This window comes from Rattus rattus, chromosome 1 (assembly GCF_011064425.1).
Source record: "Rattus rattus isolate New Zealand chromosome 1, Rrattus_CSIRO_v1, whole genome shotgun sequence".
NCBI lineage: Eukaryota > Metazoa > Chordata > Mammalia > Rodentia > Muridae > Rattus > Rattus rattus.
This window is the reverse complement of record NC_046154.1, coordinates 249,916,647-249,927,816: the sequence shown is the minus strand read 5'-3', so window position 1 is coordinate 249,927,816 and position 11,170 is coordinate 249,916,647. Positions and strand designations below refer to the sequence as shown.

Here is an 11,170-nt window from a genome sequence, read left to right as displayed (position 1 = left end):
ACAGCCTCGAGGGAGCAGTGTCTGTCTGGCCTGTGGTAGTTGGGGTCCACAGGATGGCTTCCTTCTTTGAACTTGTCAAGAGGCACTCTTGATGGTTTGTAAGCCACCTGCAGCTTTCCCATTGGCCCTGCCTAAGGATGCCTGTGGTCTGGACACCCAGCTTCTTGTGTGGAGCAGCAGTGCAGTCAGTACTCAGGCTGCAGTACATCAGTGACACACTGCCCACTGGTTCCACGGCACCTGCAAAGGTTAAGAAGCTTGTCTTGTCTTGTCACTTGCCCTCTGAGGCTAGACTAAAGTGCCGTCATCACGCTCTGCTCGCCATGGTCCACGCTCCAGAGTCGGTAAAACTCAGCAAAGTCCACATAGGGCTCGACCCTGCCATCCTCTCCAGGTGGAAGGCGAGTGAGCGGTCTGGGCGGAAGAGGCCCCTGTCCCGAGCTGGAGCTGCTGCTCTGGGTGTGGGTGTTGGTAGACTGCAGGGTCAGAGTGGGGCTCTGGCTACAGAAGAAGAGGGAGGCAATCAGTCTGGGGGTAGCTGCCTCAGGGGCCGTCAACTTCCCACCCACCCGGTGAAAAGAGTGGCCCTTTAGGCTCAGGCCTCTCTGCCAAATATCCATAAAAAAGCCAGTGGGGTGAGATGGTTTTAAAAGACAGGCTGACCTAGGTGACAGAATAAGGCTAGAGCCAGACGAAGAGACCTGTGAGGTTCAGGCCGTCAGACAGAGAAGCATGAAGTTTGCCTGGTTGGCTGTGTGGACACAGCTGGCGGTTCCCTGGGGAAGCATGGTGGGGGGTTGGGGTGAGGCTATATTGACTGTGCTGGGGACACCACACGGCTACCCATGATGCCCAGATGTCTACACCAGGCCCTCCTATCCAGAGAGGTGGTGGTGGGAACAGCAGCAGCAAAGACTTGGGGACAGATGGGAGGCCCTCTGAAGAGGCAGAGGAAAACAGGGACACTCCTCCCTGCCAGCCCTTCTAATTGGCCACATCCGGCTAAGCTTTTATCCTGAAGAGGGGCTGGGTGGGGCAGCTGTATTATTCCACCAGTGCAGGGCTGGAATGTGGAAACCAGATCCCCCCTGGAGAGGTGGGGGGGGGGGCAGAGTACACAGTCACAGAAATGAAGGGGCGGTAGATAATAGACCTGTCAGGCAGGTCTGCACCGTGCCCTCCTCTCAGACCATGCCCTCCACCCTCCGTGCTCCTTAAATTAGACGACTGACAGCAATGGTCCGTCACAGTGAGGGAGAGCAGCTCTGAGGACCCAGTACAGGCCAGGCAATGAATCTAGCCAACTACAGATTCGTGAAGCCAGTGACCCTGTTACAAGCTCCAAAACAGAAGGAGCAAACCAGAGAAGCTGCCATGGATGAAAGCTGGCCCGAGACATCAGTCGGCCACCTTGCTCCTTGCTCGGGGCCCCTTGTCCACCTTGCCCTGAACCTCCACTTGCCCCAGGTCCTGTTCAACACCTACTAGAATTAACAGTATTGCTCCTTCCTACCTGTGTCTAATAAGACTCCCTACCCAAAGGGAAGGGGGGAATTGGAGGTCAAAGACCCCAGGGTCCCCACACCCCAGGCCTCTGAGCCCTAGGCCTTGGCTGTACAGCGGTTTGTCCCTCTCCAGGTACCTAGAGTAGGACAGCTTACTTAGTGAGAGTAGGAGTGGCTTCATCCAAGGTGGAGGCACTGTGAGAGCCGTTGACCATCTGGCCCTGAGAAGGCATGACGAGGGACAGAGTCACACTGGTCTTGCTGGTGCTCTGGGCACTTGAGTAGGGCACAGAAACAGGGGACACATGGCCCCTGCAACAGGGAAAGAGGGCAGGGGAAAGGGAAATTGGTCTGGAGGAAAGCAAGGTAGTAGGCTCAAGGCTACTCCTGAGTGATAAGGGCTATCTCTCTCAAGCTCCACTGTGGCCCTCCACCCTTGGGGCAGCCCAGGGTAGATGTCCCTTGGTAGAGTCTCTTCCAGAACAGCAGTCGCCCTCCCTGCAGCAAGGAAGCCCACTGGGGATCAAGGTGGGGGTAGAATAAAATGCTGGGTGGGCTCAGAAGGGTTACTGCACAGCATTGCATGTGTGGACAGACAGACACCTTAGTACAAAGGACCACTGTTTCTTGTTGAGGCAGGCCCAATGAAAATATGGTTGTAACAGCAGGCCAGGGGGACTCACATCCCCAGTGTCCATGGGAGAACAAAGCCATGGGGAAGAGGGAGCTCCACGATTTGTTTGTTTAAAGCAGAAAGGAAATGCAGCCCTTGGACCAGTACAGAAGGTCTTGCCTCTGCCCAGGCAACTTGACTCAAGGACTAAAAAGGAGAAAGGGAAGGAGCGAACTGTCTCCACAGCCCCAAATGGTCAGAGCAGTGCCAGGTTCTGGGGTGGACCATCTGTCCAATACCTGACCTCATCCAGGTCCCTTCATGCTAGAGCCTTTCTCCTTCCTGTTAGGGTTGCTAGTAAAGGTGAGAAGTGACCACACTGACCATAGGCTAACAGGGACTCCACCATCGGATGGTGGCAGCTGTCACCTCTACCATGCCTTTGTGACTGATGTGCTCATGCAGCAAGACTTCCAGGGTGGCCAGGGCAATTGATCCTTCTTTCACAAACGGAATAAAGATTTGTAGCTCAGAGTCAGCCTGTGTTGAGCAAGGCCAGGCCACTGGCTCCTTTGCATTCTAAAGCAGAGAGCTCATGTTGTCAGCGGTCTGTGCTGCCCTAGCCCAGGACTCATCTCAGGTGCTTCTACCTGTACAGTACATTGCATACATACCTGGGGCCGGGGTGGGTGTAGGCTGGCTCATTTCACCTAATGGATAGCCAAAGTTCCTCACCAGCAGGGTCATGTCTTCATGCCGTGGGCAGAACTTGGCCCGCCCCCCGCTGGCAAAGGTGTCACTGTGGATACGCTTTACACGGTCTACCACAGCCTGGGCAACTGCATCGAGGGAGGTCTGCTTGGCAAATTCGGTGTCAATCATTGCAGCAACCTCCTGGGGTGTGGAGGGAGAACCTGATGAGAATGGGGGGCAGGGAGAGGAGCGATCCCAGAGGCCTGTGTAGGAGACTTAGAGATCGCTAGCCCAGCAGGTGAAGGAAGTCTCTGCCAGTTGAACTGTAACCTGAGCTTGGGATAATCCTTCTGGAACGCATTGATTAGAAAAGGTGTGGGACCTTGTATTCTCTACTGGCCTCCATACCTCACAGGGTTACATCCACCTCTGTGGGTTGTCACCAGGGATTACATAACACATGGGTACAAGGGCACTCTGAGGACTGCTAAGAAACACAGGGAAAAGGTTTTGCCTTCTTCCCTGGATAAACACCCACACTACATGCAAGGCATTTTGCCAGAACTGCCCTCCAAGATGTCCTATGTCTGGTGTATTCTAGAACCTATAAGATTCTTCTACTGTGAAGACAAAAAGTGAAAGAAAGAAAAAAACAACAAAAAAGAAAAACAAACCCACACTGAAGGACCAAAAGCCCAGCCAAGTGTGGTGGTGCATACTTGCACCCCGACACTCAAGAGGCAGAGGCAGGGGGATCACTGCAAGTGCCAGGCCATACATAATAAGAACCAGTCTCAAAGAAAAGAAAAAAGGAAAAGAACAAACAAAACAAAAAGATCAAAAATACAAACTCAAGTCTCTACCTGAGCACTGGCTGTAGCTCCTGGAACCAAGAGCCCAGGGGAGGGGAAGGGGGAAGAACCTGAACCCGGTGCTGAAGCCTGGCTCTGTGGCTGGCAGCCATATTGCCTGAGACAGGACCCTGGACCTCGGTGAAGATAACCACTGGGCCCTCTATGCTCCAGGCTGCTGGGATGAAGGATAAAATAAAGTGGGTGGGAAACCTTGAACAGGGGTCAGGTGACAGCCAGGCTTTAGTGAGTGGAGGAGGCAGAGCTGAGAGCCAGGCACACACCTGTAATCCCAGCACGCAGAAGGCAGAGGGAGAAGAATTCCACATCTAAGGCCAGCCTGGACTGTATCACCAGTTTCAGGCTAGTCTAGGCTACAGAGTAAGACTCTACCTCAAAAGAAAAGAGAGGGGTTGGGGATTTAGCTCAGTGGTAGAGCGCTTGCCTAGCAAGCGCAATGCCCTGGGTTCAGTCCCCAGCTCCAAAAAAGGAAAAAAAAAAAAGAGAAAGAAAACCAGAAAAAGATTATCTTCTTACACGTACAAGAACCACATCCAGAGAAGACGGACATACCTGAACTCGGACACACAGCAACCCGAGGTACAGGCGGCCAACCTCCGAATGCTAGACAAGCACTGTGGCAAGGCCTGTAAACCTGAGAAGCTGGGCAAGAGGACGCTGTGCTTGAGGCCTGCCTGGGCTACACAGCAAGTTCAAGTCTATCCCAGGCAACTGCTTTTCTCCAAACATGAAGACAGAACAGAGCCTGTGGGTGTGACCTGCCCGGCAGCCTCGATGGGCAGAACACACAATCCTGTGACCCTGGCAATCTTTAATGGCTACTGTCTGTCTGTAGCTCTAAGGTGTAGGAAATCATGGGGCTCCCACTGGTTGAAGAATTGAATCCTCTCACCCTTAACCACAGAGGGAGACTCTGCCACAGAGGAGGCAAAGACAGCCCTGAGGTCCCAGTAGGAAGGGGAACCGAGCCTGAACCCGGGCACGGCTGTGGGCAGCAGGTCACTGCTCTTCCCTGCAGCCCCAGGGTAGGTTAGTTCCCAGCTCCCCTTTGCTTCGGGCCCTGGCTTTGGGCCCTAAAAGGAATGTCTGGTGACAGGATCTGAGAAGCAGGGCTCCAGACACCTGCCTAGCCTGCTAAGCTCACCTGGTTGGCCTGCCCAGGCCCATGGGCTGCCTCCAGGGCCTTGTACAGCCCCTCCGACATCAGTACCAGGAAGCCCGTCACACCATCCAGAGGCTGTGCGCCGTGGATTTCGGGCTCTGCGATGATGGGTTTGGATTTGGCAGTGCTAGGGGAGACAGGAGGGACAGCTTTGTGTGGAAATCCCCCAGTGGGCACTGCTTCTGCTGAGGGTAAGAATCTACCTCACAACATAAAAAACAAAGCACTGACTTGCTAAGAGGGAAAGGGGCAGAAGGAAAGAGAGAAGCAGACTAGCTCTGTCTTCTGAGGCTGTCCACTAAAGTAAAGCCCAGGGGCCATGCAGAGAACAGTCAGACGCCAGATCGGGCTCCACTCTGCTCTTCTTCTTTTTTTTTTTTTTTTTTTTTTCTTTTTTCCGGAGCTGGGGACCCAACAGGGCCTTGCACTTTCTAGGCAAGCGCTCTACCACTGAGCTAAATCCCCAACCCCTCCACTCTGCTCTTCTGGCACAGCCGATCAGAATGGGCATCAGGAAGCTGTCTCTAGTTGCTTGGTCTTGGATAAGGTCCCATATAGCTCCGCAGAGCTACAACTATGTAACCAGGAGTAACTTTGGGCTCCTAACACTCCTGCCTCTCTCTACCTTTCAAATGCCGGATGGCAAACTTGTGCTATGATTGCCCCTGGCTGGGAGGCTATCTCACAAAAGCCTGTATGTCAGATGGGTGATGTAATGATGCCTATCTTCCCAGTGCTTGAGCAGCTGTGACAGGAGGATGAGAAGTTCAAAGTCAGGACAGCACAGGTCTCAGTCTGGGTTACTAGTAGAAAGCCTCTTTTGGAATAAAAATAAATTAAAAAAAAAAAAGCCCACCCACTTGCTATAACTTGGACAAGATAGGTGTCTATTCCAATTAAGATCCCATACAGTACACTGTCTGCATGGGGTCAGGGCTGATGAGTATCAGTCATTAAATGTCAGAAAGCTCTAGTGCACACTCCCTGTGAAGATACTCTTGACAAAATACTGAGGAGGAAGTCTGGAAACATCCTGAGCCATTCTCTCGGGGCTGCTCAGGTAGATGCTGACACAGCCATCTGCTGGAATCAGGGTGTCTGTTACAAGGCAGGACAGCAGCTCAGGGCAGGTGTGCGAGGTTGGAGGGACAGACTCCGCCATGACCTGTCCTACTAAAGGAGCTGCCATGACAGTCTGATGTTAACAAAGTGGTCAGAGAAGCGAGAGGGCAGAGCCCAAGGAGTTTGTGTGTGCACCTCAACTCTGTCCTAGGACTGGACACATATGGGCTGTTAGCTTCTGGGTTCAGAGGTCTGGTTTGAGATAGAAGGCCGTATGCACCTGTCACAGACCTCCTACCCAATAAAGTAAACTGAACCCTGCAAATTAGGGGCAAAGCTTTTAAGTACTGGGTGTTCAGACTCTGGGAGGGGAAGGAGTGTTAACTTAGCCAGACCTGCTGTGACACAATGCTGACCTGGCATCACATAGGCACACAGCAGTAAAGGACACATGTTCTAAACTGAGGATGCCTGGGTTCAGCACCTGCACTATGACTGGCCAGACTCCTGAATGTCTCCATGCCTCACTTTCCTCTCATGGACAGGCTTGTGGGGCAATGACAGCAGGCAGTTTAGAGGGCCTGAATAAGCACTTTGGATCCATCAGTTCCTTTCATTCTGGCACCTCATGCTATTGCTGGACCCTCCAGTCAGGACCTGTGGCGCTTTTGCTTCCTGGACTTGGTGAACTTCCTCCTTGACCCTTGTGGGCCTAGCTTATAGGACCAGCCTGTTGACCTAGACCCTATTCCATGCCCAGCTCTCGGGAGGCAGGCAGTATCTCTCTGGGCCTGGACTTTGAACGGTAGCCCTGCCACTGCAGTCGGGTGTCTGCTTCTAGCCCAGGCCCTCTGGTCTCACAAGGGGCTAGGGCTGCAGAGATGGCCACCTACCTGAGCAGGTCAATGTCAGTGTAGCCATATTTGACCTTGTAATCCCCAATTCGCCTGGTGCTCTCCTGTCCACAGATGACGCCCACCTGCTTGATCTTTCCTGCGTCTAAACCTACCAGAGAGAGGACAACATGGTAGGCCCATTTTCCCTCAGTGAAGAGTTTAAGGGAGATGTGGCTGTGACGTCCATGCACATGGTGAGTGAGGACAAAATAACAGAATGGAAACAGTTCCAGAGCACCACAGAGGACAACCCACGTGTCCCATGTTCTCAGTCCCCCATCCTTAACAGAACAACCTTCACGCAGGCCCTACTATGGTCTGGAGGTGTCACGTCCCCCTGGGCTCATGTGTCTGAACATTTACTTCCTAGTTGGTGGTGCTGCTCTGGGACCTTTTGAATATGGGGTCTGGCTGGAAGAAGGTAGAGTGGGCTTTGGAAGGTGTGGGTCAACCAGCTACTTGTACCCCTCTTCTCTTCCAAATTTGCTAAGATTTAATAATTAGCTGTCACAAAATGCTGCCACCACCAGTGGTGGCTCGGCCGCCATGCTTCCTTGTCACGTGGATATTTAGCGCTTTAAAGCATGAGCCAAAAAACAAAACAAACAAACAAAAAACCCCTTTCTCCTTCAGGTACTTCTGTTGGGTATCTGGTTACAGCAGTAAGGAAAATAACTATAACAGGCCTCTCCCTACAGGCACAGCAGCACCAGCCTGCACAGTCCTGTCTGCTTGTGCCCAGAGCCCAGGAGGCAGCAGTGTCTGCAGAACTGGGAGGGAAGGGAGGCACCAGAGACACTGGGATTGCAGGACTTCTCTGCTCTCTTGATCTCTATCAGGAAGAGGGACATGTGCCTAGTATGTGCCAGGCATTGAAGGGAGCCCACAAACATTAACTCTCTGAAGGGGGTTCACTACCCATACCACACAGATGAAGAGTTTCCCAAGTCTCAACTGCCCAGCAACAGATCCAGCCTTGGCTACCCGCCCAGTCCTTTAGCCTGGACTTCCTTACCAAAGGAGGGAACAGAGGGAGCCCAGGAGCCAGCCTCGCTGTTCCCACAGGCCCCTCGGCCCCGCCTCTCTACCCACCCAGTTGTGAGAGACGGAAGAGCTCGTCCTCGTTCTCGGCGGTGTGGTCCACGTTCAGCTGTGTGACCTGTAGCCCGTCCACTGTGGATCTGCACAGGAGGGCCCTGTTTGTACCTGCAGCGCGATTTGACCAAGATTAAGCAGAGGGGAGAACAGGAGCCACAACAGAAAAGACAAGCAGATGTTGCACACACCAAGGGGCTCAGAGGACAGGGGTAAATCACCAGGCAAGGACAGCCACCTCAGCAGGGAAGCAGGTTTCGAGCTACAGTGTGATCACAGGACTGAGTTCAATAAAAGACTTTTCCTCAGGGGTCCATACCAAACCTTCAGATTATCTTGGCACAATGTCTGTGGTGGCTTCAAAACAACTTATGAATACGGGGCTCTGGATGAAGCCAGACTGCACAGGACAGGAAGTGTTGGGGCTAGAGTGGGGCGTGGAGATGCACTAACTACTTATCAGCTGTTTTATGGTTTGCAAGTTGATCCCTAAGAAAATTTTAAGAGGAGGAAGGGAGTCAGGGACACCATGAGTGGACAGCTACTGAGTCCTTACAGTGACATGTATCACACACGTTCTTGGGTCCCCTGTTGGCCCCTCCTTTGGTCTTAAATACAAATGTCCCCATCATCCAGCTTCCTGCTGTTTTTAAGAATTCAGAGCAGGTCTTCACTGCAAGCAAATTGGCCTTCTAAAGAAGCAGCCATGGGGCTGCAGATACTGGGCCCACAGATAAACTAGGCAAACCTGGGATGTTGAACACGCAGGGCTGTCTCTTCAAAGGGAGAGCTACATAAGCTGCTTTTCACCCACAGGCCTGGGAACGGAGGTGTTAACAGCCTAGGTGACCTCTGTGCTATCTGTATGACCAAGATCACACCAGATCCTCCCGTAAGGCCTGAAGATCTTAACACATGTACTTATCTATTTATAGAAGTGACGTGTACTTTGAAGAGTTTCACTGTGTATGGTGCAGGCCTTTAAACCCAGCACTCAGGAAGCAGTGGGGGGGGGATCTCTGCAACTTCATGGCCAGCCTGATCTAAAGAGTGAGTTCCTAGACAGGCAGAGCTATGGAGAGAGACCCTGTTTCAAAAAAGGAAAGGAATCCATGTATCTTTTGGACCTGCCGCCTGTGGCAGTCTCCCTTCCTAGCCATGGAAGAGCATGTTCTTGTTATTGGCAAAGCTGTCACCATTTCATTGGTACTACATTCTGACTTGAGCAAGTAACATTCTAAGAAGAAAAACATAAGAAAAAAAGGGAAAAAAAAAAAGGAAAGGAAAGGAAGTAAGAGTCTTGATGTAACTATGTCTTACTGCACCCATAAAACTATGTGATACCTGGAACTTACTCCAAATTGTACGCTGCCTAAAATAAACTGCCTACTGTCTGTCAGACTCTAGCTCACTGGGTCTCAACCGTCCTAATGCTCCTACTCTTTAACACAGTTCCTCTGTGGTGACCACCAACCATAAAAGTATTTTTGTTGCTACCTCATAACTGTGATTTTTGCTACTGTTATGAGTCATAATATAAATATCCATGTTTTCTGATGGTCTTAGGTGACCCCTGTGAAAAGGTTGACCCCCAAAGGGGTTGAGAACTGCTGCTCTAGATGTCTGAATCAACACCAGCTACTAAATCATGTTGAGCTGGATTTTCTTCTTGCCTCCCATGCCAGCCCTACTGTATGCAGAGACACACACCCCCTCCTCCAGATGGCCCAGCAGTTAAGAGCACTGGCTGCTCCTCCAGAGGACACAGTTCTATTCCCAGGACCCATGTGGTGGCCCACAACAGTCTGAACTCCAGTACCAGGGAATCAGATGCCTCTGCAAGCACCAGGCACACATGTGGTAGAGACAATACGTGTAGGTAAAACACCTATACACCTAAAATAATTTAAAGACAAAAGGACAGGGGGCTGGAGAGATGGCTCGGTGGTTAAGAGCACTGACTGCTCTTCTAGAGGTCCTGAGTTCAATTCCCAGCAACCACATGGTGGCTCACAACCATCTGTAATGGGATCCGACACCCTCTTCTGGTGTGTCTGAAGTCAGCTACAGTGTACTCATATATAATAAATAAATCCATTAAAAATATATATATAAACAAACAAATAAATAGATAATTAAAAAAAAAAAAAGACAAAAGGACAGACACAACTCATCACGAGCCATGACACCCACCTGCCTACTGCTGTCCTTCTATCTGGGATTGACATAGACAACAGAATGAGGAACCGGCCCAGTCACCCTGGGAAGCTTGGGGTACGCACAGACAGAAAGCAGACTGGTATGGGGCAGGTTGGTGGCTCACCGACATTGGCAACGTAGAGCTTGTTGTTGAGAAGGACCGCCACGACAGCCATGGCCCCTCCAGAGATCTCCTTCTCCAGTGCCTTGAGTCTCTCAAGGATCTTCTGATACTGAGGTAGCAGCTGGTGTTGGGGCACACCCTGCAAACCATCATCAAGAGATCAGAGCAGCATGGGGGCTTGAGGACCACCTTACCATCCTCTCCTTCCCTTTAGATAAAGTATACAAGGCCCCTGAGCAGCCAAGACAGACGGATGACCATAGGTGTGGCCAGGCTGGATCCCTGTAGGCTGCCCTGGGAAGGTCACTGTTGCTTTAACTAGGGGCAGCCTGAAGGTGACCCTGGCTCTGGACTGAACCAGATCACAGAACCTGGACAGGCCTTTCCTTCCACCTATCCTGCCATCTAAGGATGAGCCTCCGAGAAAAGCTGCCCACTGCTGGGCTGGAGTCTCTACAGGGACACACCCAGTGCCACCCCAGCCTGCCCATCAGGATGCTGCCTCATGATTCCTGCTGCAGCCTTACTGTGGCTGTGGGTGGCAAGTGATACAGAGGTGAGTGCTGGCACCCAGCAGTACTAGTACAGACAGTCGGTTACCTCCGGCAGCTGGGACTGGAGGCTTGCTTTCTCAGCCAAGGCATCATCGATAGACTCCAGGAAGCTCCTCTCCACCACATCGAAGGCCTGAAGAGACACAGGGCAAGGCAAGGGTTGGCTCAAATAACACCATCACCTCCTGCTAAGATGTCCCTATGGAGAGAATAGATCCATGGCATTCATGGATGGCCTCGTGTGACAGGTGACACATCATTTCTGCCTCATATGTGTGCTTTTCTGTCCACTGTTTGACAAAGACCTTTAGCTGTGGGATGGGAGAAGGGTGCTACTTATGCAGCCTGCAAGGAATGAGAGAGAAAGGGCAGGCCCTGCGCTCAAGAGTGTTGGG

General features: G+C 51.9%; 1 protein-coding gene and 1 non-coding gene across 2 annotated transcripts in view; one reads left to right on the top strand and one right to left on the bottom strand.

Moving 5' to 3' along the window:
• Window positions 1-293: 293 nt before the first annotated feature.
• Window positions 294-11,170, bottom strand: part of Tab1 (TGF-beta activated kinase 1 (MAP3K7) binding protein 1) — a 29,090-nt gene continuing 18,213 nt past the window's right edge. Inside the window, exons 4-11 of the mRNA XM_032890805.1 lie at window positions 10,822-10,908; window positions 10,222-10,360; window positions 7,896-8,009; window positions 6,801-6,912; window positions 4,828-4,972; window positions 2,780-3,012; window positions 1,662-1,817; window positions 294-501 (exon numbers count right to left, since the gene is read on the bottom strand). Of these exons, the coding sequence (XP_032746696.1) occupies window positions 294-501; window positions 1,662-1,817; window positions 2,780-3,012; window positions 4,828-4,972; window positions 6,801-6,912; window positions 7,896-8,009; window positions 10,222-10,360; window positions 10,822-10,908 (1,194 nt within the window). The remainder of the gene's footprint in view (window positions 502-1,661; window positions 1,818-2,779; window positions 3,013-4,827; window positions 4,973-6,800; window positions 6,913-7,895; window positions 8,010-10,221; window positions 10,361-10,821; window positions 10,909-11,170) is intronic.
• Window positions 9,007-9,136, top strand: LOC116890468. Its single transcript, XR_004386659.1, has one exon. It is a non-coding gene; the product is annotated as a small nucleolar RNA SNORA24 (small nucleolar RNA).